The 26,850-nt window shown below is 50.8% G+C and overlaps 1 protein-coding gene across 1 annotated transcript; it reads left to right on the forward strand.

The window, feature by feature from the left end:
* Positions 1-983: 983 nt before the first annotated feature.
* On the forward strand, positions 984-26,850 carry LOC119114948 (uncharacterized). Its single transcript, XM_037239003.1, has 5 exons — positions 984-1,044; positions 4,900-5,754; positions 6,208-6,371; positions 13,899-13,957; positions 24,913-26,850. Exons 2-5 carry the CDS (start codon positions 5,138-5,140, stop codon positions 26,848-26,850), a joined length of 2,778 nt encoding a protein of 925 aa, XP_037094898.1. The 5' UTR covers positions 984-1,044; positions 4,900-5,137.

The following is a 26,850-nucleotide window of genomic DNA, read 5'->3' on the forward strand; positions in this document are numbered from 1 at the left end:
GATCAGTCCAACGTTTCGAGGTGACGTGACGTTCGATTTGTTATGTGCTCTCACATGCCTGACGTAATATGTATGTTTCAAACGTGGTACCAGCTATTTTACTGTCTGGCAGCCTCCACTGGCGCCCGTAGCCAATGAGCGTTGAAGTGTTACGGCTACGAATGACAGCACTGCTTTATTCTGGCGGCAGAATGGCTGCTGGGAGGTCCAAGCCAGGCCATGAACGCACACAGGACAGCGTTGATATGCTCAGCGTGGCAATCTGATTAGCCTGATTTGTGTGTTGCAGGTCTGCCATGCAGCATGTGCGAATCCAGGGAAACCACATGGAGGTGCTGGGTTCAACCAGCGCCGGCTCCCTGCTGCTGGCGTCGGCGGCCGTACCGGGTCTGATCCCGCTTCATTCGCTGCGCTCCGGGCCGTGCCCCGCGGTGAGCGGCCGCGGCGCCGGACCCCGCCCGCCGCGGCCGCCGCCCGCCGCCTCCGCGCCCTGCATGATCTGCGGCGCCGGCGGCGCGACCGTCAGCATCTTCCACGAGTGGACGCCCGGCCACCGCCTGCCGCTGCCCGAGAAGGTGTGGCGCTGGTGCGTGTTCATCGGATCGCCGTTCTGGGCGGCCGGTAGCGGACGACTGTGCGGCGCGTGCCACGCGCTCGTCAACGGCGTCGAGAGCCTGCAGCTGGAGGCGCGGCTGCTGGAGCGGCTGGCGGCCGAGGCGGCGGCCGGCGCGGCCGGCCTGCCGCCACATGAGCTAGTGGCGCGCCGGTTCCGCGCGGCCGTGATGGCGGCCGGCGTGGCGGCTACACGCGGCCTGCTGCAGACGGCCGAGGGCCTGCTGGCGCGGCTGGCCGAGGCCGGGCTGGCTCAACCGCCGCGGCCGGCCGAGCCGCCGTCGCTGCCGCCGTCGCCGACGCTGCCACCGCCGCTGCCATTGCCGCCGCCACCGCCGCCACCGCCGCCGTCACAGCCGCCGCCGCCGCCGCCAGCCGCCACAGCCGCCGTCACAGCCGCCGCCGCCGTGCCCCGCCGCACTGGCTGCCACGGTAAGCATGGTCGGCCGCTCCGCGAGGGCATACCTGCAGTGTAGTGTGTTTACTGCCCAATTCATCATGCGCCAGTTAGCAGGGGGGTTACGTCATAAGCTCTGACGTTTGCCACAAAATGCGATCCCGCGTCACATAGGACTCGTGCTGTGGAGTATGGATAAAGCCACGTGGAGAATGGGGCTTCATCATGATTTTTCGCGTGCGCTTGGTCGTCGTAGGTGATCATTACTGGTAAATGAGCATATTTTCTGAGTCGGTGACGTCATTCTGCGCCCTGATTACAGATGTGCGTATTTTCAGGGTATGCAATTTTACTTCGCTTGGCCTCTGGATTTGGAACGACCTGGATTAAACTCTTCCGAGCAAAGATATAGCTGGGAAACGTGAAGACCCTGTCTGTTCGCGACAGTCTGGTGCAATTTCAATTACCAGTCACATGAAACGCAGTTTACTTATGTATGAAACGACTTGTCTCCATATACTGATCCAGTAGTTGACGTCAGTGCTTTCAATGCAGCTAAATGATGTAGCGAACCGTTTAACAAATTTACGTACACGAACCTTTTGATGTGGTCCAGCGACCTAGGCGGATGGTCAGTGTGCGGTTCCTAAAATGTGATTGTCTCATACGAGTGAGGTGTCAGCCTTTGGCCAAGGTCCCTGTGTGTTCGCACTGATGAGCTAAGGGGGAGTGATTTAAGCCCGCGTTCAACGCCTTTGTTTCACTTACGCCGATAAGTGACGTATACCTGCGAGACGTGACGTTTGCTCGCGATGCTCGGCTTCGAATATCCATGAAACAGCAGTTGCTTGTCTTAGAAGCTTAAAGATTATTCCAACCCAGTAGAGCCCAATTTTATAATGTTTTCCATAGATTAGTTGTTGAAGCATTTAGTCCGAAAGTTACGGCTGTATTGCCTTCTAGAGTCAAGGCGTCGTACCCCCCCCCCCCCCAAAGCGACTGAAAGAAGCGCTTCACATTGGTGTGGGCTTTGAAACTGAAACAGTCGTTTTGAAAATCATTCGGTGCAGTTCGTAAGGCTCAAGCCTGTCTAGACTGTGAGCTGCACGCCCACAAAGATGTGCAGACTTTTTCGGAAAGACTTTCAAGGTCATCGAGCCACCCATGACGACATGATGATGTCATTTAAATTCCTGTCATTTTACCAATCAGGCAATGATAGCAAGCAAAAATATAATTTTCAAGTTTTTCGTATCTGTCGCTCGTGAGCATGATTTCCAGACAAAACGGACGTCAATTGGTTCATAATCAATGTTGTGCGAGGTGCCGTGACGTGGTCAAACAACGACGGATTGAGGCACACATTTACTAAACAGGGAAATTTTGTTGTCCAGCGTAGTTTTTTCTACTTAGACGTACACTTATACTTATAAGTGACCTTCTTCTGTGATATATGATATTTGCTCTGATATCTCCAAATGTCCCAAATGTCTCAAATTGTCCTTTTAAATGCATCTCCATCTTCTTCATCTCGATCTTAACGATATAAGCATCTTCAAATGTGTAGCATCCCCTTTAAAAGGGAATGTTCAATATTTAGAGATATTGAAGCAAGCTCAGAGATGATGAAATAGGTTCGCATGTAGCTATTGGTATACTTTTAATTGGAAAGGCTGCTCTGGACAACACAGTTTCTTTGTTTAATAAATATGCTCTCAATACGTCATTGTTGGGTTACGTCACCGTACCTTCCACAACATTGATTGAAAGCCAATCGACGGCTGTTATGTCTGGAAATCGTGCACATGAACGCCAGATATGAACAACTCGACAATTACATTTTGGGGGGGGGGGGGGCTTGGCAGCTGCATGGTAGATGGAGAGGTGTGATTCGAATGACATTATTGTGACGTCATGGATGCCTGAGTGACCTCGAAGTAGTCTCCCCGAAAAAGAGCTGCACACCTTCGCGGCCGTGTAGCCCAGAAACTAGAGAGGGCTGGGTCTTAGGAAGGGCAGGGCTGTGAACTGTACAGAATGATCTTCAAGGTGTTTTTTTTTCAGTTCGATACCCCATACAAATGTGTAACACTCCTCTTCACTGAAGTAACGCAATCTGTCAGAAAATCAGAACACGTATGGCATTGTGGCCTCCAAATAGTGTTTTCCTTACAAATATTAATACTTGGTCATAAGTGCAACTTAACTCTTGATTAACTTACAACCGAGCGTGCTTTAGAATCATCACTTACACATTGGATGGCATTGTATTGTCACACCGCCCGGAACAGGCAAGTCTGGACACAGCTACCGAATTTCGATCAAGTTAGCATTTGTCTTGCTGATTTACGATGTGTAGATCCCACCTAGGTATGAACAGATTTATAATTTTGTTTCCTTAGAATTTCTCCTGCGGTCTCTGCAATGTTGTCGTTACGGTATTCTTACAACTTATCGTGTAATGCGTTATTGACCATCAAACTCTCAAGAGGAAGCCAACACATCTATTGGAAACTATTTTTAACATCGCTGTCCGCCGAATAACAACATACCGACTGGTTGTTATTAAGATATTTGCGAATGCAATATCGTAGTTCATGAAGCATCTTGGAGATGGCGGCAGTGGCCACATTTATGCGGAATATCCCTGGGAAATCTGGCACCGGGTGCGGAAGAGACGGTTGAGTCCAAGCGCCATACCAATAAGGCGGGAAACGCACGCTTCTTCAGAGTTTATCGGAGTGACAATTCATACCAGCGAGCTCCCCTGCGATACCAACATCTCCCGGCTGGAAAACAGACGGCTAATTTTTAGAGAGGAGCTAGCTGTGGTAACAATGCGCCTCTAAATATGGATATGCTTGTTGTATTTTGGCATCAACATGGAACCTCGACAACCATGAGGAGATAAGAACCGAAATTCAACTTCCGTACGCGGGTGAATGCGCGGTTCCATATGAACTAGTCAACTGAACGCTGTCGGACCAGTACACACAAGTACCCTGGAAGTAAAGCGGTGTCGTGTTTTAATGAACGCGATGTCATGCTTATGGACTGAATGCCACTAGAGAATAAATGAATGCAATTTGAGAAGGATTGAATGTTACGTGAACCATTCACGCTACGCGAGCTTATAACCCAATCAGCTGTTACCTTTATGCACCCCAAAATATTCACGTGTTCTTAATATCTTGGTCACAATCGGAGCAGCATAAAGCTATGACCGTAGTGAGAAAAATGGCCACGCCAGTAGCCAGGGAGTTTACGTGCGTTTATTGCTGAATCGGGTGGTGGAAGCTATATTAATGAACCACTTTGTCTGGTGAACTATGATGAAGGACGAGCATCCTAGACGTTAGGACCTGCTGTTTTGCATGCTGAAAAGCTCAGGGCTCCAATGCGCTGGTCTTGGTCTCATCTTCGTGATGGCTGCAACATTTTCTCATCCCATTTATCATCCCGTGCTTCTCACGTCAAATAATGCTCTTAACTGGCATGATATGCTACGTTTTGTCGCGGGACTCTTTTTTGTCGTTCTCTGCCCTACCACAAAGGAGGACTACGTTTATACTATCAAAAGTGCGCGGCGTTTGAATTATATTGTCACCAACAACGGTAACAATGTTACATGATGGGTGCAGTTTGTCGATAGAAAAGAATGATCAGGTATAATCAGAAAGCTTTTATGACTAACTTCCAACTTAAAAGGAATTGTTGGCAGCTGCATATATACATATATATATATATATATATATATATATATATATATATATATATATATATACTGATACGATACCTGACTGTGGCCCGGGGCGCATGATGGGTTGTTCGAGTTTTCAGTTCCGTGTGCGATGCGCCAGTGACCACTGGTCGAGCGGGTTGTGCTGCAGGGTCAGGAGCGGGGGCGGCGCGCCAGCGAGACACGGACCGTACCTGCGGCCCCAGCTGGTGCCGCTCAGGAAGTGCTCCAAACGGAAACAGAAGGCCCCCACTCGGCTACCGGAGGCTGTCGCCGGCCAGGAGCCGGAGCCGAGTCCGCCGGCTGACCGGCCGGCCGCCTGGGGCTACCCTTCGACCGTGATCGGGCACGGTGGGAGCCTCCTGTCGACCGAGCGGCCATGCGAACTGATGGACGGACGCGGGCTCCCTGTTCAGACGCTGGTCACGCTGGAGCCGATGGTGGAGGGCGATCTAGCTGTGTCTGACCGGGGCGAGGAGGAAAAGGCCACTGCGCTTTGGTGCGCCCCGTCCTCCCACCCCGCACGACCGGGTTGGAGCGTGTTCTCGTCCGCACTGGCACAGCCGCCGGCGGTTCGCGATGCTGGGGAGGAGGCGCCGCCACACTCGGCACCAGTTTCGTCAGACTCGAAACCCTCGCTCCCGCTGCTGGACGCCACGGAGACAGGAGGTGTAGCCTGCACGCCTGTCCCCCAGACGCCGGGCAGCGCGCTGAGCGCGGCCAGCCCGGCTGAATCAGGCGACGTTGAGATGGCCGATGACGGCGACGCAAAGTGGCGACCGACACTCGATACCCCCGTCACGCCAGTGAAGGCGGTGGGCGACAGCTCGCCTAGCTCGTCAGTTACAGGCGCGTCACAGATCGCCGAGGACGGTCCGAGCGGCCACTGCCGGGGCGTCCGGGCGCCGTCGCCGGAGGGCGCTAGCGGCAAGTCGAGGTCGCGCTGGCCGCTGAGACTGACGCTCCGGGAGCCTTCCTCGTGGCACCGCCGGGCCCCGGAGAGGGTGTACGGCCGAGGAGCGGCGCGCCAGCAGCCGGACCTGGGCGCGGCCGGCCACGCTGCCGACGGCGGCACGGGTACCGAGCGCCCGACGCCGGCGCCCGGGCCCGGCTGCCGTCAGGACGTCGCCATGAACGCGACAGCTACCGCGAGCTCGCAGCCTTCACCGTCGCTGCAATGGACTGACGGTGCGGTGGACAGCGGGTGCCGGCACGACCGGCCGCCACCCACCTCGTTGCCTGGCTTCCAGCCGGTGGAGATCATTACCGGCAGCGGGCCGGCCGCGGCGCCGCTCTGCCTCGGCGTTGACGGCCCGGCCGCACCGCCGGCGCCGACTGCGGAGCCCGGCGGGCGCCGGCAGGAGCGGCAGCACCCGAGCTCGCCTGGCGTCCCGCTCCCTGTGGTCACCGCCCACGTCGTGCCGCCGTGGACAGCAGCCGATCGCTGCACTGCGTCCAGCCGCCCGCAGGCGGAGGCCACGCTGTCTTGCGGGGTGGCAGATCGTCCGCCGGGATCTCCGGCGGACGACAACGTCTCCCCCCGCGTCATCGCGCTGCTGGAGAGCCATCAGCCGGCTGCCACGTGGCCCCAGGGAACTGATTCTACCATCGTATCGATGAAAGGTGAGGAGACAGACTGGGAAAGATGTCGCCGAAGCAGGAGTGATCAGTATTGATATAAACTGCACAATTTTGCAAGCCCATGTCCCTTGTGAATGTGCATCCTTAGACCGAACACGCCTTGGAAATACTGAAGATGATGTGGAGAGGGAGCAGTGGTTGGGGCAACACATGTTCGCGTTTCATTTGTATTTCCTCAGGTGAGTTTATCGCGTGTGGTCATGGGTTGGAGATAGTTGGAAGCGTTGTGGACGTTGTAGAATATTTTACGACGCTGAAGATGTGTATTGTTTCGGCACCTTCTGATCGCGCAACCTTGCGCAGGAATGATTTCGTCCTTAAACTTGCCGCCTACGCTGTGTGGATTGTCGTCTAAGGTAACTCCAAATGAAAAGATTATGTGGACTTTTGGACCCCCATTGTTCTTCTTCTGATAGATTAGGTATTTTTCAGAGATTTACGCATAATGGTGCATGGAATGCTGCGGAAAAATAAACGACTTATACGGTTTTTGTTAAATTAACTTTATCAGTGGGGCAGCGCCGAGTGTATGCACAACGGCGCCAGGCTGTGGTCCTGAAGACGTAGTCGCATCTGCTCTTTCATCCACCGGGACCCTTCTGGGGGTTCTCGAAACGCAGCACTATTCTTCCACCGGCTGTGTCAAATTCCTACCCCGTTTGACAATTATTAATTGCACTGCACTAAAACATTGGTAGATGGTGGGAAATTGTGAGGTATTTGTTTCATCTGTGATGTGACATGTGCTTTTCCCAGACGGACATGTTACATATGTGCTTTGTATGTGGGCCCTCGCACTGCTTACCTTATCAGATCTTTGTGCTTGACTGCGTTGTCATTTTTTCTTTTACATAGTGTAACAATGTTCAGATCATTTTACTGCGCGGGTGAATCCTTGGTCGTTTGGCGTCGTACTCTCTTAAGGATGGCGTCCTTGGAGAGAAGATTAAGTGCCAGTCACGTGGTTAGCGTTGGGTGCACGGCTCGGCACAAGGCCACGGGGTGCCGTGGCCACTAAGTTGCCTTGGTTCGTTGTTGACGCTGGTCGTCTTGTTGTTTTTGCTTCTTACAACTATTGTTCTTTGCCTTGTGCTCTAAAGTGTTGTGCGATGCCTATTGTTACATCACGCAACATGCATGATTTAGTTTTGCTCGCGCCAATACCATAGGCACTCTGTAGGAGGGTGGAAATAACAAATCCAACAAAATTATTTATAACTTAAAAATGAACAAGATCCCCAGTCGTTCTAAAATATAGACCTGTAAGGACCTAAAAATGCCGCGAAACTACTCCACAAATTGCTTGTCTGACGAGTTTCTAGATAAGCCAGTACTGTTGCCCTTATTCCTCCTAGAATTACCAGGAGAAAGGAGAGATAGATGCATTGATATTTCGGCTACACACCTTCATCGAAACGAATATCAGAAGCCTTGCATGAAGTATTTTTTGTTTGTGCCACGTCTTTCAGCTACATGCCATCGGTTTGACAGAGGCATGTAGCCGAAAAATCAACGCATCTATTTTTCTTTTCTACCCGTTATTCTACGAGGAAGAAGGTAAACAGGCTAACTCATATATACTGTATATAATATATGATAAATAGATTAGGTTATATAGATGTATATATATATATATATATATATATATATATATATACATAAATCTTATATCTCATGAAGTTAACAGAATAAGGTTAACTCTTATGTATATGCATAATGCTCCTTGCGAATATACTTAACATCTAACGAATTTCAGTTGCAGTCTTACAAAGGATCGGCATTCATGTTTGTAGGTGTGAGCTGCATAATGTCCATATATAAAGGGAGTGTGCCACATTTGAAGATATCGAAACTAGCATGAGATGTGATTGAATAACCTCGCTTATAGCAATTCTTCTGTTTTTTAGTGGAAAAGGCCGCTAGTTCGCTTCCTTTGTGTATCAGATACGCTCCTCAATACAGCATTGTTTGATTACGTCATCGTACTTTGCACGTCATTGATTGAGAGTGAATTGACGGCTGTTATATCTGGAGATCGTGCTCACGACCGCCAGATATAGGTGACTCGACAGTTTGTTTTTTTGGCCGTGATCGACGCATGACCAATAGAATGACAGGATTTAATCGACGTTGTAACGGCGTCATGAATGCCGTGGTGATCCTGTAATGGTCTCCCCGAAATAGTCTGTACATCTTTGCCGAGGTATAACTCGAAGCTAGAACGTTTCGGGACGTAAAAAGGGCAGGGCTGTGAACTGTACCGAATGACCTCCAGGATGCCGTTTTCAGTTAAGACCTCGTACAAATGTGGAACGCTCTAACGCACTACTGGCAATACTGGATACAAATGTGGAGCGCTACCGCCCATTTCGTGTCATGTCTGGCGTCCATACGGCAAAATGTAATCATAAATGGTACTGGAGCGATGAGGTGTGCACGTTTTGGCGCCTTTGCTGTTGCGCTATACACGTTACCGAATTTGCACAAGACCTACTTCTGAAAGCGGGTTGCGTGCATTGAATGCGCTTGCGAGCTGGACGCGCGGCGCTTAGTGACCGGCAGTCGTGGCTGACCTCTGACGTCACGCGTCTGCCACGGTCCGATCGGCAGCGCGCCGCGCCGCATCGCTGAGGCGGCGCGCCTCCAGACGGAGATCCAGCCCTTTGTGTGAGCACTGCGTTCCACTGGCTTTCTTTGGCCCGTTTTGTTTGTTTTTTATCCAGTCGCATCAAAGGAAGACTCTCAAATACGTGAAGTCTTGATTTGTGGTTTGGCCCTGAAGCTGAAGTGAGGGTTCGTGCGCTGCGACGAAAAGTCGCCTGCGCTTTGTTTCTTTGACGTTGCAATGCGACGACCAGAAGCAAAGGACTCGCATAATTTGGTGGACGTCGTAGCAGTAGTGCTGTCACTTTTGAGCCTACAGACCCGCAAGGCGCGGCTTTAGCCCACAGGGCCAGGGTCTAAAATACCGGGATATGAAGCAGACACGCTCGTTCTTCGAACCGGCCCGTACGATCGCCTTAAAATATTCACCAATCGATTCTGTGCAATTAAGTGAGTCATGGGTGGTAACATCGAGACCTGGCCTGAGTTCAAATACCTCAGAACCACGAAGGAAAAGTTAAGCACGCGAAAGAAGGCAAATCGGATGTCAGAACCTACTGCAATTATTGCTGTGGAGCCTTCACAATTGGATGCGCCACACCTGATTCTCGCTTGAAGTCGAGCATTGGGTGATCCTAGGTCAGGAGAGAAGTCATCAAATTTCACAAATTCCAAAATTGTTGCTTGCAGACAACTCAGCTTTCAGAGCCTACGGAACCGATGGCTGCCAAACCTTCACCGTTGGATGCGCCATACCTGATTCCCTTTTGCAGTTGCAAATCTGGTGACCCCAGGTCATGTCAAAAGTCATCAAATTCCCCACATTTCAAAATTTTTGCAGATTCAATTCCCAGAACCTACCGAGCCGATCGCCATCAAATATTCACCATTGGATGCGCCGTGCCGGATTCCCTATTGCAGGTGCAAATGTGGTGGCCTTAGGCCAGGCCAATTCATCACATTTCACAAAATTCCAATTTACATATTCAAAAAAACAAAACAATTTCACAAATTCCAACGCTCTTGCCTGGAGGCAACTCATTCATAACTCATTGCCTCTATGATCTCCGAACCCTCACCATTCGATAACACATGCCAAGCAGCTACGATGCATACTATAACAGCCATACGCTATTGTTTTTTTTTGTAGTGCCCAAAAGCGCGAGCATTTTCAGTTTTGTTTTGTTTGCTGTCTGGCACATTACAGCACTCACACGTAATAACACAACAACGATAGCACAGCACAACAATAATTGCATATTTTGTGTGCAAATGCAAGGGCGTCGTCGTCTTTTTTGGTGAACAGACATACAAAGAACACTGTATAAGACATCTTCAATTTTCGGCACATTTGGGACCGTCGTAATCGTCGAATCACGCTTTAACACGGCTGCGCACAAAACGCATGGTGAAGCCAAGTTGACAAATTAGTTCCCGTTGACCAAAGCGGTGACGTCTTTTTCGCTATTTTTGCCGCCGTTTGCTTCTGGGACTTGTACCTCGGTGGAATACTATACGCAGAGTGCAGAAAGCTTGTCCCCCAGAGAGGTTCTGAGGGCACGGATCCGTCACAGCAGGACACTGACCAGATCGGTCCTTTTCGGTCAGGTCTGTCGAGCCTGCCCTCACAGCCGGGCACGTCAAATCTACAGCATCTGACAGCTGTGGCTCAGGCTCAGTTCGATTCGGTGGACTTCTGAACAACTTGGAGGTATCAACCAACAAAAGACGGCTAACAAGGCATGTACATAACCAGGGCACAACGATGCTCGCACACCACAGACATTGACCAGCCGCGGACATTGACGGCCACAGCTCTTTAAAGGCAATGCTTTACATTTGAAGACATTGAAGCAACCGCTAGATGCGATGAAGCAAGCTCACTTATAGCTATTGGCTGCTTGTTAAGTGAAAAAACTACTTGAGACAGCACAATTATGTTTAGTAATTATGCTCCTCAGCGCGTCATGGTTTGATTACGTCATCGTATCTTATCACTAATTGAGAGACAATGGCCGGCCGTTATATCTGGGAATCGCGCCCACGAACGCCAGATATGAACACCTCGGCGATTTTATTCTTATTGGCCGTGACCGCCGCATGGCTTATGAAGTGACAGGATTTGGATAACTTTGTTGTGACGTCATGAATGTCATAGTGACTGAAATACCCTCCCCGATATCCTTCCCCATTTTCGCGGGCGTGTAGCTCAGAAACTAGAGCGGGTGGGTCTTCAGAAGAGCAGGATTGTCGGCAGTCCCCACAAGATGGCTACTTCGGTTCAAAACCCCATATCAATGTGAAACACTCCCTCGTCGTCGCGATGACATCATGCACATTGCCATGTGTGACTCTCAGCAGAGCACCTTCCGCAATGGAATAATTCGAGTGATAAATAACACTAGCATGATAAGGCCAGCCGAACCGAGTTGCACACTTTCTTGTGATGAAACGTAAAAGGAAAAGGCAATCTGTAAATGGCACCTAACCTGCAGCTTCAACAGGAAATCAGTGAACTGAGTGGTGAGGTTTTGCAGCAATCGGCGTGGTAGGTCCTGAGAACTGATCCGTCTGCAAGCAAGAATGTTTGAAGTTGTGAAATTTGATGACTCGACCTGACCTAGGGTCAACAAATTTCCAGCCGGGAACGGAAATCCGGCATGGTATATGCAATGGTGAAGGTTTTGCGGCAATCGGTGCAGTACAGGTTCTGACATCGCATGTGAAATTTTCCCTTTGGGTTCTTGAGATGTTTGATCTCAGGTAGGTCTCAGTAATGCCACCCCATGACTCACATCATTGCACGGAATCGATTGGTGAAGGTTTCAAGGGGACCGGACGAGCCGTTTCGGAGAACGACCGTGTCTGGTTCATGTGACGGTTTTTTAGACGGCCCACAACATAAGCCACCACTCAATGCTAGAACTGAATGGAAGTATGGTCTTGCACTGAAATTCTAAAACATGCCTGTGAAATCTCTAACAGCAAATCAGTCCAGTTTTCTACGCTCAGACGTTCATGCAAATTGTGTAACTTATATAGCGATGCTTTCCGCTATATGCATATGCTGGCAGGTATTTAGCTAGGGGGAAAAACTGCAGAAAAAAACTTCGATCACCAAACCATCTCAGCGATCCCCACAAAGTTCCAAAATAAACACGTCAGAGGGCGACATTAGCGCAAAAGATCGTCAGCTGTTCAAGGAGCGCGGGTGCGTGAGATGTCTCTTCGTGGCGTACGGGCACGGACGAGCCCGCATTTGCTAGTCACATTTGAGTGGGTCATCAGCTGTCCCGTGAGCGCGGGTGCGTGAGATGTCTCTTCGTGGCGTACGGGCACGGACGAGCCCGCATTTGCTAGTCACATTTGAGTGGGTCATTAGCTGTCCCGTGCAACACATGTGATTTGAGCAGTTTATGGCACACTATTATTTTACCAACTACTACCTTACCTTCTGTAAGATATGATAAATGTAAAATAATATGATATAATGGATGTGTAATAAATGCAAAATAATTATACCAAACAGTGCCCTACCTTACCTTCTGTTATTTGCCATGTGGCATGAATATGCCGAGGCTAGTCGACATAAGGCATTATGCGTACATCCGTTTTGAAGACATTTGGATAGATCCATAATGAAACCGTAATATAAATCCATGATATAAATGCATGATATAAATCCAACATGAAATCTGGTGTTGTAGAGAAATTCGAAGCCTCCTTAGCGTATGCAGAAACAACATCTGCCATCATCCAGGCACCCACTGCTGTCTTTGAGACTGAAAGTGATGTTGCTGTAGCGTCTGATGGCCATGAACAATGATCTGGACACTCTTTCCATGAAATGTGTATGTTTGGGGCTATTCAGCCTCTATTTTATGTGTCAGTATTTCTTTGTGAATTTGGGTTAGTTTGCTAATGCGAGTTTGAATTACCTGCTTTCATTTGGCTTTAAAGGGACAAATTTTGTTTACGTTAGGCATGCCAACGTTCATAACTAGGACTGCAATCTTCATATGAGCGCAGGTAAATATCAAGTCAGGCTTGGCGTGGGCGCAGAATGGTCCCAATGCCGACGCGCCCTAAAACAAAACAAAAACACCACCAGGTCAGGCTTGGTTTTTGCGTTCTAATCATGGTCATATCGAAGAGCTCTCGGAAGAACCAAAGAGATTTTGTCTCGGACAAAGTGGGCTTACACTGGGGACGTAAGTAACTGCATGTGCTGGTCCCCCATTAGTTTCTCCAAATGAGTCATAGTTTTACGTTTTGAATTGAATCAAATTCAATCATTTCCCTTAGGTAAATTCATAATACAAGTGTTGGAATGAATGTTTGTAGATTTACAGATGCTTGTGGTAACCCTTATGATATCATCATGGTGTGTGCGCCTGGAATTGCTGTGAGGTCCCTTGATCTTGGCCATGAAAAAAAAACATGTAAAACAAACAAAAACAAAGAAGAAATGAGTATTCTTCGAGGTCTCTTACAGTGTCTTGTTTTGGCAATTATAATATTTGATGGTTCGGTATGTGTACCTGGAATGAAAAGTAGGGTTGGCGGGCCGATGCGGCCTTTTTAGGGACGCCTGCCTTGTGGTGCGGGTGCAGGGAGAGTGTGGTATTCCAAATAAAAAAGTAGCAGCTTTACATGGCACCCACACTCCCCGAGAATGCTGAACATCATTTCAATGATGACGCATGAGAAAAATCGACTTCAAATTCCTTTTGGCACTCTAACATCCTAAGACTTCCCTTCATTCATGGAACGGCGATGTTTGCTATGTTGTGTCATAGAGAAGCAGAGAGGTGCACTTTCACTCCCGTGTTGGTGTGTCCGTGGCCGCGGGGTGCCGCCGCCGTACGCTGACCGCGCGCGCCGACTGCTGTCCTCCGCCGACAGACCCCGGCCTGGAGGACACGGCTCGACAGCCGGCCCGGCCGCCCGACCGGCGCTCCCCGGTAAGGCACCGGCCGTCCCAGCAACTGCCCACGAGCCGCTCCGGCCCCTCTCCTCCCCCCCCCCCCCCCCCCCACTCTGTCAGACGGCTGCCGGATTCAGCCGACGCAGAGAGATGCCGCCGATTGCGCCGTCTGATTGGTTAGGGCCACTCGCCACGCCCCGTGAACTGCTTTCAGGCCAGGGAAAAGATGTTGTCGGACTGCTGATTGCGTTGCAGGAATTGAGGGCGGCTGGATTCAGCAGGGATGTCTCAAAATCCGGGGTCTTTTGTTTATGTTAACGTAGTTAACCTGCGTCTGATTATAGATGTTAACGACCGAGTTATACGCGACGTCATGACGCGTTATGCACACATAGATGACACAGGGTCTAAAACTCTAGGTTGGAACGGAGCCGCCACATTCTTGTTCATGTGTTTCATTATAAGTCACCTTAAAGCGGTGTTAACAGTGATAAAGCAATGGCCTCATTAATGATGCAACAACTAACAACCGCCAGATTACTTATTATCTTCAAACTGAGTGAAAACTGAGTGAAGGTCATGTGGAAACCCATTTATCGATTGCTTAAAAATATTCACGTGAGGTTTGCTCGGGCCTTGCTTCGTGTGAGTGCTTTTCAAAGGTTTTGATATTCCCGAGTTTTCGTGCTTTTGAACTGGTCAGTACCTCATCAGCAGCATTTTCGGTCTTCGAAAGTCCGTTTTGCGACAACTTGGAAAGTTGATAGGTTACGCCGAGAAGGGCAAACTGGAAAGGAGATCTGCTGCCAGAGCTTGCGCACATATCTCAGCAGCGTTTCCAGCCTGCTGATTACGCAGTGCGGTGCTTAATACCCAGCATCTAATATATTTGGCCCCATACGAACGAGTATCGAGACAACGGTCTGTTCAGGTTCCTGTACTATAATTCAGTTTTAGCTGATATGTGCCTATGAAATTCCGCAGCTGTTTCCCCCTATTTACTATTTTATTTTGGCCAATTCACGCCTCTTTCCACCCACCCTTCTACGTTTAAAGTGAGAGGCAACCTTGTTTTTGCACACAGCTCTCACCCGGCCCCACTGGGTTTGAAAAGAGAAACGGTCGCATGTCTGTGTGGAACGAAGCTTATTTTCAGATTCCGACTCGGGCATGTTACGCTAATATTTTTAAAAGCTTTCATTTATCATGTTTTGACTTGTGGGCTGTTCTGGTGCTCAAAAATGCATATTGTAGCCCAAATACATGAGAAACCCCCTCGCCCAGAATATTGAAACCGACGCCTGGCACCAGACCTCCGCGACTCTCGTTCCACCGTTCCCCGTAACGTAATTCGCAATTTTACGTGATGCTATGTCCAGGCCGGAGCGTCTGCATTGTTTTGGTTTTGTCCGTTTCGTCTTTTCCGTGCACGTGTTACTTAACACCCTCCACTGTGTTTTAGGCAGTCACATTTCGGGAGACATTAAAAGCCTGAATTTCGAACAATTGACTTTCAAACCTGCCAGTCTCGATCCTCCTCCAGAGATCAAAGTGTATCCGTCCAACTATCCAGAAGGTCTTCACTGAATCGTCGCCATTTACGTTATCCCCTCGAAAACCTGTTCTGTCGGAAGCGGAGCACCCACATTTGGAAATCCAAAGCCGCGGGAGGCACAAAACGCTCCGCATCGATCTCGGCATCCGTTCTCGAGAGAGGCACGCCTCTCCACGCGGTGTCCGTGAGCCGTAGGTGGAGTGCTGCCAGGCGGCGCGCGACCGACGTCTGAAGGAGAGCCGCCGGGCGGTCGGCCGCTCCCCGCCAGGGAATAGCTGGGCGCGCCGCCTACAAATGGCCGCCGTATTCGCGGCAGGAAGCATCATGTCCGTTCCTTTGTCGACGATGGTGATACAGTGGGCCGGGCAGGGCGGCCGCCGAGCCAGCAGCGGGCCAGCGCGTCGACTCGTCGTCCTCTCCCGGCCGTCTGGGTCGGGTATCTGAATACGACGGCTGTTCTCGGCACAATGGAGAGACGACCGATGCCAAGACGACGGTGCCCTCCCCCGCACTGCGCTTCAGATGGCGGGGCTGCTCTCCCCCGCGCCGCGCTTCAAATGGCAGGGTGCGCTCTCCCGCACTGCGCTTCAGATAACGGGGGTGACCTCCCCCGCACCGCGCTTCAGATAACGGGGGTAACCTCCCCCGCACCGCGCTTCAGATAACGGGGGTGACCTCCCACGCGCCGCGCTCCAGATGACGGGGGTGGCCTCCCCCGCACCGCGCTTCAGATAACGGGGTTGGCCTCCCCCGCACTGCGCTTCAGATAACGGGGGTGGCCTCCCCCTCACCGCGCTTCAGATAACGGGGATGACCTCCCCCGCACCGCGATTCAGATAACGGGGGTGGCCTCCCCCTCACCGCGCTTCAGATAACGGGGGTGACCTCCCCCGCGCCGCGCTCCAGATGACGGGGGTGCCCTCCCCCGCACCGTGCTCCAGATAACGGGGGTGCCCTCCCCCGCACCGCGCTTCAGATGACGGGGGTGCCCTCTCCCGCACCGCGCTTCAGATGACAGGGGTGCCCTCCCCCGCACCGTGTTTCAGATGACCCATTCGATCGATATAAATTCCCGGTTTGGTTTGACGCCCGTAGGGGGTTATCCATAGCCGTAACTGGCGACGGCGGGCGTGTTGACGGATAGATGGTTAATCGGACGGCGGAAGACGCGAGGTGTTCGACAGCGGGCAGCGACGGGAACTGACGATATTTTTGGCTGGGTGCATGGCCGCTGCGCGTGGTCGTGGTCAGCGCGATCAGGACAGGCGACAGCATCTCTGAAGATCGACGCTCATTCCTCGCAGGGGTCAGAAATTTGATAGATTTGTGACAAGTTACACAAGCCAGCGGTGTGCTATAGCCACAGAGGTAAACATCTGGCATCATCAGACGTTTGCATTGTGGGGCGAATGGCATCTAAGTTGGCTCAATGTGCTATGCAGGCGCCACGCCAAGAAAGTATGTCAGTTCTAAAGACTATCGTGGGCTGTGAGACTCGGAGAAGAAAAGCTCGGGACGGAGAGCATGGCCCTTTTAATTCTCTCGGACATTTATCAATAGCAAGGTGGTAATGCCTTTCTTCTTTTTTCAATCTCTCGCCTTTTGGACGACCTTGCTTCCCCAATGGCTACCAAGCATGCTCTGAATAGTGACGCCAGCGCCGCACCACATCGACCGGTGCTAAGACAGACCTGTACGTGCCATTCAGGCGACGCACGCGTATTGACGTAGCAGCAGTGCCGGTGTGCCAGTTCGGCTGCGTACGTGTTCGTACGCGCGCAATCGCGCGGACAGCGGTATTGTCGCGGCACGCGCCGCCGGCGCCTCGCCCTGGCCCGGCGCGGTGCGGCGCCCGCGGCGCGGCGGGCCGGCCGGCCGGCTGGCACCTCGCTGTCCCCGGCAGCCGGCTATTCATCAGGGACGCGCCGTCCGTGCCGGCACATGCAGCCGTTGTGTTTGCAATTCCAACAGCCCCTCGGGATAATCTGGAAGTAGGTCCCGTTGCCTATGAAATATGGTGGACTCGCGTCTTCCGTGCCCGCGGCGGCACGCAGGCTTTGTCTGGCGTCTTTCGATGTGTTCGGTCCCGTATTTTCCAGGTGAGCCGAGCTAGGGGCTTTCACTTGCGGGACGGATCCATGTATGAACGCCCCAGCCAATCGATGTATGTTTTGGAGATAATCGTCGAAGTTGGAGTGCACTGACGTTGAAAGAGACATGGTTATTGCTATGGGGATTATATCGAAGATAAGTGTGCACAAACATTCTTTAGCGTGAGGTTATTTTGCCAGCCGCTGGCAAAGACAGAACCTATGCTGATTACGACAGCTTGTACTTCAGATTAAACTAATGGCCCTTCGTTGGGAATATTTTTTCCGACATGTTAATGCTCGCGTAAATCACTACCAGTTCTTTGAAGCAATGGGTTAACGATGAGTTAAATCTGTAGGAAGGAGTAGCATTTTAGGGTTCTTCTTCCTGTCATTAGTCGACTCTACGCTGCAGAGGTTTTGCAGTGTTTTGACTTAAACATGTGCCCTATGGCGAATAAATGCGCGGCAATGATTCTGCTTGTTAAATCACGCAAGACATGTTTCCGATGTAGTGAGTGGGTCCAATTTCTTTTTACCAGTGTTTCAAGTGATGTCTTGTTCCCAAGTTTCTTTTTCTCGTCTTGAAATGCACCATATCGAACAATAGCCCAGCGGAGCGGTTTTGGGACTAAGCAGTGCTTGGACTTTGTGAGTTCCCACAAAACTTGTTTCGTGGTGTTTACGCACCTCATAGCTACAAGCATAAGATTGTGTTACTGCTTTGAGGATGCGGCACGGTCGAAGGAAAAGCATCAAGTTGATAGGCTTCGTTTTGCAATCACAGTAGTCGGCTCCCTCTAGGAAAAACAAATTCCAAAACTCTTAGTGTCACTTATCTATTTACCAATGGTCCATTTATTTTAATCCTAGGCATAATATTATGTAGTTCAGTTCACGCATAGTTCTGTAATTATACAATTACAGGACTAATTCGGCCCCTGTTCCCTGTTAGGCTGAAAAAGAACCTTCGCTGCTTTTTTCTACATAGGCTTTCAAGTCTGCTTGTATACCTTCCGTCAAAAAGTTCATTTGTGCAAAGCTCAAAAAACAAACAAAGAAAATTGTAAGCATTCTTTAGAACGAGCTATTTGTATATAAAAGCAATAGACTTGGAGAGTGGTGGAAAACTTCGGAGCCATACGCGCGACATTCCTATGCACGTGAGTTGATCGCAATCTGTTCATGTAAAATATAATTGCAAGGAAGAATGGGAGCAATCATTTGCTCTTCCAGTTCTGCTGGAAAACCTAGTTGTTCACGTTTTTTTTCTAAAAATGTTGTTTCCAGATTAGTTTGTCACCCAAATTTATACTTGATCCATCCATTCCTCATCGGTTTTCCCCAGCAATCTGAGAGACGCGCTTACACACATGCAAATAAGGAAGAGGGAGAAAAGTAACAAACAAAAAATTGAAAAGAGGGTAAACTAGACAGATAGTCCCGGCCAGCTAGCCAAGAGTAGCTGTGTTCAGCAACGTTCCTAAGTCTAAATGCACCACATACGCGCTCACTTGCACGTTTCCAGTCGTTTTTCCTTTTCAGCGGTTGCGGGGATTTCAGGCTCATCGCTTTTGTTTTTATTTATTTTAATACGGAGGTTTCCACTCGCTCTCACTAATCCTGTCATTGTACTTTTTGACACCTATAGCCATTGGCGATTATCTGCTGCGTTTGTTGCGTGTTCTGTTGGCTTGAGATTAGACACTCAAGCTGCTCCTAGATTTACCAGGCGTTTTCAGATTTTTACTGACCTTTGTCTTTCTTCCAATGTGTCTTAAAATGTTGTGGACAATATAAAAAAACATGTCTTCGGTGCATGGGTCAGTCATCATAAATGTCATAGGAAGCCATGCAGATAGTTGAGTTGTGCAGGCCAGGCGTGATACCAAAACCTCTGTAGCAGCCCCTGTAGAAGCCTTACATGTTCTCAACACAAAAAATACATTAGGCGAAAGTAATGGAACTATCCGAATCTTATTGCTTTGCAAGACGAGCATTCGACAGCGTTATTTTTTGCTCAAAAGGTCGCCGTTTTTGACGTGTATTTTACTTTGTCCGCTGGTTTTGTATGTTTTGGTGACTAGTCCGTACCCTTTGCCCGCTTTTTTCCCGACTCGGCTCCTTTGCTGCTTATTTTCATCGATAAAATGCCTGGATGGAGCATGCATCTGCGCGGCTGAATAATGTTACCCGTCCTTTCAACCGCGCAGAACATGAGCAAATCAAATTTCCCATATGGTGTAAAATACCTACAAGAAGTCGTTTGCCAAAAATGCCAAATTCTGTTCACGGTAAGCATGCATCTGGCTGACACAGTTTTGATGCAAGGCCGAGTCTGACCTTATTGGCCAACTGGCGTCAGAAGTGTGTGTTTCGAGCCATGGTCCCAAATTTTGCCAGAGGCCTGTGCTGTGTGACGTGCGCCAGCTCTGGTCTCATCAGCTTTCTTTAGAATGTGGCGGGCTGTTGTCACCTTCGATGGGTTGTCTGGAAATGCTCAGCTGAGTCTTTTATCCCCCCCCCCCCCCCCATTTGTTAACATTTTCCTCAGTCAAGGTTAAATTGCCATTGTTGGAATGTGGTACAGGTAGAATTTACGCATTACACGCAAGGAAAATAAAGAATGTTATGGTTACGTTTCAGAGCTATAACGCCTACGTCATAATGCTGCTCGTTTCATTTACACTTAGGATGCTTTCGGAATATGTTGAATTTTACCAATAACTCAGGGTGGTATTTTTCTGCAACTGTTTTTGCATCGAGACAAATAACATGTTTTCACACCCAGCTCCTCTGAAGTTCTTTGTATCTTGTAAGATGGATGTAACCACGTGTAGCCAATTACCGCTACCAGGCTTTTCACGAACTGCCGACACGGCACGCTGCTCTTGTGTATGTTTGGAAGCCCGTGGATAACAGAATCTCTTACCCTGCTGGGATCAGCGCGGTAGCCTGACATGAACTTCAGGGTCGCATTAGGGTCTTGCCCATTTTGATCACCCCATGTTGTTCCACTGCTTCCCCGATGCTCCGTTCCTGCCTTGCTTCTTCGAAATTCACCCACCTGCTTTACACTCCCCAGATAACGCAAATGTTATATCGAATTATTTTCATGGATGGTGTTATGTTGAAGGCGCATGCCAAGCAGAGCGTGCCGCGTGTTCCCTGATCACACCACCCAGTCAGCCGGTACAGTCCATCGGATGATTTTGCCCACGGCGTTTTTACCGGATAGGGCTGCAAAAGTTTCGCGGCGCGGCCGCACGGGTCAGGTTGGCCTGGTTTGGTCAGTTGCCAGCAGAGCCTTCTTTGTCAGTCGGTAAAAATCCGAAACGGCCGCACTGGGTAAGTCGACCACGTCCGGCCAGTTGGCAGCAGGGCTTTTCTCCGACAGTTGGGCGCGACGACGAGCCTGCCCGAGGATCCTATCCGTTACCAAAGTATCGCGTGCCAAGCATCCTTCCGCTCCGCCACGGAACCCGCGCGCATTTTGCGCAGAGCAGTGCTCACGTGGTGCCACGGCCGCCGTTCTTGAATTATAATGGCATGCATGAAATAAACACGCTGAAGCGGCCCAGATGCCTCGACGTATCTGATCAATGCGCTGTGCATCAACTAAGCTCTAATTTACCTAATCCGTGCAGAGCCCAGCTCTTCACGTTTCCATTCCATTAAGTCCGAGAAGTCGTTCCGCTGGCGCCCACAGCAAGCAGTCCTTTGGATACATATACAGCCACATATATTGGATGTATGTACAATACAATCTCGCCTAACGCCTAGCCGCGTCAGGCAAGGTTACTCTGTACGCATTTGCCATCACAGATGCGATGGCCGGAACTGAACCGCGCTATGTCCACGCTGTGCCTTTCCTTTGTTTTTGACAACTGTCTGTCCCTCCACCTTTTCTCGCGTGGTGTTTGCCGCACCGTTGTAGCCGAGAATCGACGGCAGGATATGTATCCAACTCGGACGGGACAGGATTTCAAAAAAAAAATGTTTTATTGGTGCTTCGTTTGTGCTAAACTTCCCAGTCCTGAACCAGCTAGTATGGTGTTTGCGTAGTTGTTTGAACGAGTCGTAACATGGGTTTTATTTGAAGCATTTGAATATGGCCGTTTGTTTTTATTTGCATTTTTATAGGCTATATCATTTCATTACCCTAACAAAACAACAGGGCTGCCGTCCTGTGCGACCTTCGTCCCGAAACTTCACGATAGTTTTTAGTCTTTCTCACCGGAGCTTTCAAAGTTTCAGCCAGAATGCGATTTTTGGGCTAGTTGTACCAGAAGTTTGAGAAAATATGGAGTCGTGAAAACGATCAGAACTGTTGCCATGCCAGATGACAATCGCTTTAATAGCTGGTGGAGTAGAGAATGATAGCAGAGGACAAGTCTGAATAGAAGTATACAGAATGAAAACAATCGACGTCGTTGCTGTTCCACGCTTTCACATGACCATAAAATGCGCCCCATGCGGCCGTCCGGCTTTATCGCGGGCCGTGATGAAGTCTTCACTTTCTTCGGACCGATGTCTGTTTTTTTTTGGGTGGGGGACCTTAGGATAGATCAAACTCTGCACTTAAACTTTTGATTGGGAGCTTGTCCAGTAAGTGATAGATTTCGTTAGATAAAAGATGTTCGATCTTCTAATGGTAAGCCGTATCCATGGCTACGGTAGCGTTGTATTTTCCCCGGTGAATGTGGCTATGCGTGTGCACTAGTGCAATACACGTATGGCAGAAGCCCGGGATCTAGACATGCTAGGTAAAGGTGCTCTAGCTGACATCAGCGAGCGCGCTGTTCCAAACCATATTTTGGCTGGGTCTTTTTTGTTAGATATCGTCTGAGCAAAAGCCTCGACTGCACATCCAGTACTGGGTAGAACCTGATTTCGTGCGAAAGGGGACCAGGTCCTTATGGTTCAGTAGATGACATTAGCTGATGTTTATCATCTGGTCACTTGTGGGTGGAATTATTTGCTGTTGGAGTTAGGTAGTCTCGGTTCTCGTTGCATGAAGGCTGTTGTTTTCCGAATTTCTTGACACATGGTTCCTTGTTCTGCTGAAAAGCTGCGTTGTGAGCCTTTGATACAGCTCTGATCACCTCACCATCGTACCGAGGTGCCATATGATGCTGCATGGTGGTTTGGCTCCCTTATATGACTTCAGCTCCCGAATAGAATCGTCAACATCGTCCTCTTCTGTCTCCAAAAACCAAATATTTCTTAGCGGACACTGTTGACGGTCTACAAGCAAACCCGAAATTGTGCACAGGAAATAAACCTTGTCTTCTTGTTCATTTATAACGCGACAATAAGCCCGCAAATATGCAAGCACAGCATTCCGGTAACGCGCTTTTCAATGATTCTCCCGTAAGTCGGAGAGTGCTGTTGGGCCATCATATCGTAAATGATGCAACACCCATCATTATGACTGCAGATGCGCCAGCGCTAAACTGCAGCATAAAACCATCGTATTGGCTATGGATGCAATCACATGCATCTGACGTCGTTCTTCCGACTGTGTTCTGCAGCTGTAGCTCCGCTAACAAAACTGCGTGATTATAACGTCAGCTTTACACAACATTCTTCTGTCAGTGTAGCTATTTTGGTCTTCTGTCAGTGTAGCTATTTTGGTCTTCTGTCAGTGTAGCTATTTTGGTCTTCTGTCAGTGTAGCTATTTTGGTCTTCTGTCAGTGTAGCTATTTTGGTCTTCTGTCAGTGTAGCTATTTTGGCACCCTTCAGGTGACTTTCATCAGCACGTCAGCATATTGTGACTAAAATACGGTGCTAACTTGTTCCACTGCAGCAGGTAATGCAGATGTGAGAGGAGCAAAGATGCGCCAAGTTATCCCAAGAATATCCCTTTTACCGCGCAATATGCGTCCTTGAGCAATGGATTCGCGATGCTAACTCACTTCTGTCCAAGTTCCACTTAGTCACAGGGACAGAGACACTGCGGTAGGAGACACTGGGCGGACTTTAGGGCGCACTGGAGACGGATTTCAGGAGACGCTGGACGGCCGGTTTTACCTGTTACGCACGGCCTCGTTACGTTGGGTACACCCTGTGGCAAAGCCATGGCCTTAGAAGCATTGTTGAAATTAAGCTATGCTCCCGACTTGACTTCCGGACCCCTGTATGTATGTCTAAGTTCTGGACTTGGCCATTCACCTTTATTTATATTTTATGTTTCTAATCTAGTTCATATTTCACTATGTTGTGGTATTGATGTGATTCCATTCTTTCAACCAAAGTTATCCTTCCAACTTTTCGTCAGGTAAGTGCGGTGACAAGTGTTGATGTACAGGACACCCATGTGGTAAAACAAAACAGTTTTTAAATTAGCTTAAATTAGCTAGCACTCAACGACACCACCTGGATGGCTGCTTGCATTCATTTTTTTTTTTTTTTGCTGCTCCACGTAAATATAAAAGGCGCTCCGAGAGATGTTTGCACATGAAGGAAATCGTATTTGTAAACTGCCTATACTCGTCGCGTGAATTAGTTATACACAAAACAACGTAGAAAAACAATGCCACATTCTCGTACTTTTCACTTAATGTTAGATCAGACACGTACCATTGGATTAGAAATACTAGTTTTCTCGAAATCCTTCAACATCGTTCTGAATTTCGTTTTGAAGAAGTCGCTCCTGCGGAGGTACCTCATCGGATTCCCTGTTCACCACTTTGAAAGCAATGCATCTCAGTTCCCTTGCGTTTGACAACGTGTGTATTCTGTGATGTTTACAGTACTCTTAGTTGTCAAAAGGTTTGTGTATTAAATGCTACGATAGTTTGATACACTTTGTTTTGGCAAAAAGATAAGCGAACAGAAAGCTTTTACCCGGGGATTTTATTAGGCGTGGCTGGTTCTGAGGTTTCACCAGAGCATGCTTTTGAAATATGCTCCATAGGTGGGACATTCCCTTTTGAGTTGTGAAGCAGGATGGGGCTTAGTTATGCCCTCGTTGTTTTTGTCGTGCATGTAACCGACGTCAAGAAGTTCTGTCATCCGCGAGTTTGGATTCTTGTCAATGTTGTTAATGCGCGCCTCTAATGCTCTCGATCTCCTCCCTATTCACTGGACACCGTGCTGTTAATGGGCGCCTCTAATGCTCTCGATCTCCTCCCCAGTCACCGGACACCGTGCGTGTGTCTGTGGGTGGTGACGACAACATGGAGTCAGCGGGTGCGGCGTATTAATGCGCGCCTCTAACGCTCTCGATCTCCTCCCCAGTCACCGGATACCGTGCGCGTGTCTGTGGGTGGTGACGACAACATGGAGTCAGCGGGTGCGGCGTATTAATGCGCGCCTCTAACGCTCTCGATCTCCTCCCCAGTCACCGGATACCGTGCGCGTGTCTGTGGGTAGTGACGACAACATGGAGTCAGCGGGTGCGGCGGACGCCATGACCGCGGTCCATCACGTGACCACTGTGGCGGCTGACCCGATCTACGTCGACGTTAACAACAACGCCGTGGGGTGGATGACCGACTGCCGGTCGCATTCGATAGCCGCCGCGGCGAGCGGAGCGCGACCGGAACGCCACGACGACAGCCCCGCCGCCGCCGGGGCCGCTCCACATCCGGACGGCGAGAAGGAGGCGTTGGCCGCGCCGGGCAAGGCCTCAGCGGCCCACTCGCCGCTGCTCGTCGACGTCGACATCGGCCGCGTCTTCCTGACGGCCAACCGGACGCTGTACGGCTGCGAGGAGCCCGACGCGTCGGAGGCGAGCGCAGCGCGGCCCGGCGGCGGCAGCGACGCCGAGGACGACGACGAGGGCCGGCTGTACATCGCGCTGGAGCCGCCGTCGCCGGACCTCCTGCAGACCGGGCTCGTCGCGCTGGACGGGACGCGGCCGGCGCCTGTTAGCCACGCGAGGCCCGAGCTGGGCGCTGCTGCGGCACCGGCGGTCGGACCCGGGCAGGCGCAGCTCGCCGACCAGAGGCGAGCGGCAGCGAGAACCAAGGTCGGTCGCCGCCGCATCCGTGAACAGGACAAGCCGCTGCAGTGCAGCAAGTGCGATCGTCGGTTCGTTCTCAAGAAAATGCTGGAAAATCACAAGTGCGGTGTCACCTATGGGTGCGCTGAGTGCGGCAAACTGTTCAAGAAACGCTGTCAGCTGCATGCGCACTCGTTCATACACAAACAGGTGAAAGACTTTGTGTGCGAGATCTGTCAGCGTGCCTTTAAGGAGAAGAGCAACTTCAACCGGCATGTGCGCACACACTCAAGCCTGCGACCGTACAAGTGTCCGCACTGCGTGAAGTGCTTCAAAGTGGCTGCCACGCTGTACGTGCATCGGCTTACTCACGACGCGCGCGGCCGCTTCGTCTGTGATTTTTGCGGCAAGGACTTCAAGCGGCCCGAGCACTTGCGCCAGCATCGGCGCATCCACACGGGCGAGAAGCCGTACCGGTGCGCCGTCTGCGAGCAGCGCTTCACCACCGACAACACGCTGCGTACGCACATGCGTCGGCACACTGGTGAGCGACCATACCCGTGTCCTGTCTGTCAGAAGCGCTTCACACAGTCGAGCGCCATGAAGACGCACTGGAAGCGTCACAGCGAGGAGCGCGAGTTCGACTGCCCCGCCTGCCACCTCAAGTTCAAGCAGAAGTACGACCTGAACCGGCACATGGTGTCGCACAACACAGAGCGGCCGCACCAGTGCGGCGTCTGCCACTTCTGCTTCAAGACGCGCTCCAGCCTGCAGAAGCACCTTGAGACGCACGCGGAAGGCCGCCAGTTCGCCTGCGCAGCGTGCGGCAAGACGTTTCGCCGCCTCTCCTACCTGCGGCTGCACGAGAGCACGCACGGCGACGGCCGCCGCTTCACGTGCGCTCACTGTCCCAAGTCGTTCACGCGCCGCTACAACCTGCGGCTGCACCAGGAGGAGCACGAGGAGGGCGGCCGCCGGCGGCACGGCTGTCCCGTGTGCCGGCGCTCGTTCCGGCTGGCCCGTGGGCTGCGCCAGCACACGGCCACCGCCCACAGCGGGCCCAGCCGAGGCACGGCCGAGCCGGAGGCCACGACCGAGAGCGCTGCCGCGGCGCAGGCAGAGGATGGGAAACCCGCAGGGCTGGGGACTGCCGGCAGCCAGCGAGACCGACCGGCGACGGGGCAGAGCTGCGGTACTAGTGCCCTGAGGGAAGAGATCAAGGACGAGGGGACAGAGATCAAAGACGAGGGGGAAGAGGTCAGGGACGAGGGGTTAGATGTTGAGGACGGAAGGGAGGATGAGTCATCTGAGGAGGAGGAGCTGGTCGTTGATTAG

This window comes from Pollicipes pollicipes, unplaced genomic scaffold (genome assembly GCF_011947565.3).
Source record: "Pollicipes pollicipes isolate AB1234 unplaced genomic scaffold, Ppol_2.1 Scaffold_3087;HRSCAF=3621_pilon_pilon_pilon, whole genome shotgun sequence".
In the NCBI taxonomy this organism is placed as follows: Eukaryota; Metazoa; Arthropoda; class Thecostraca; order Pollicipedomorpha; family Pollicipedidae; genus Pollicipes; species Pollicipes pollicipes.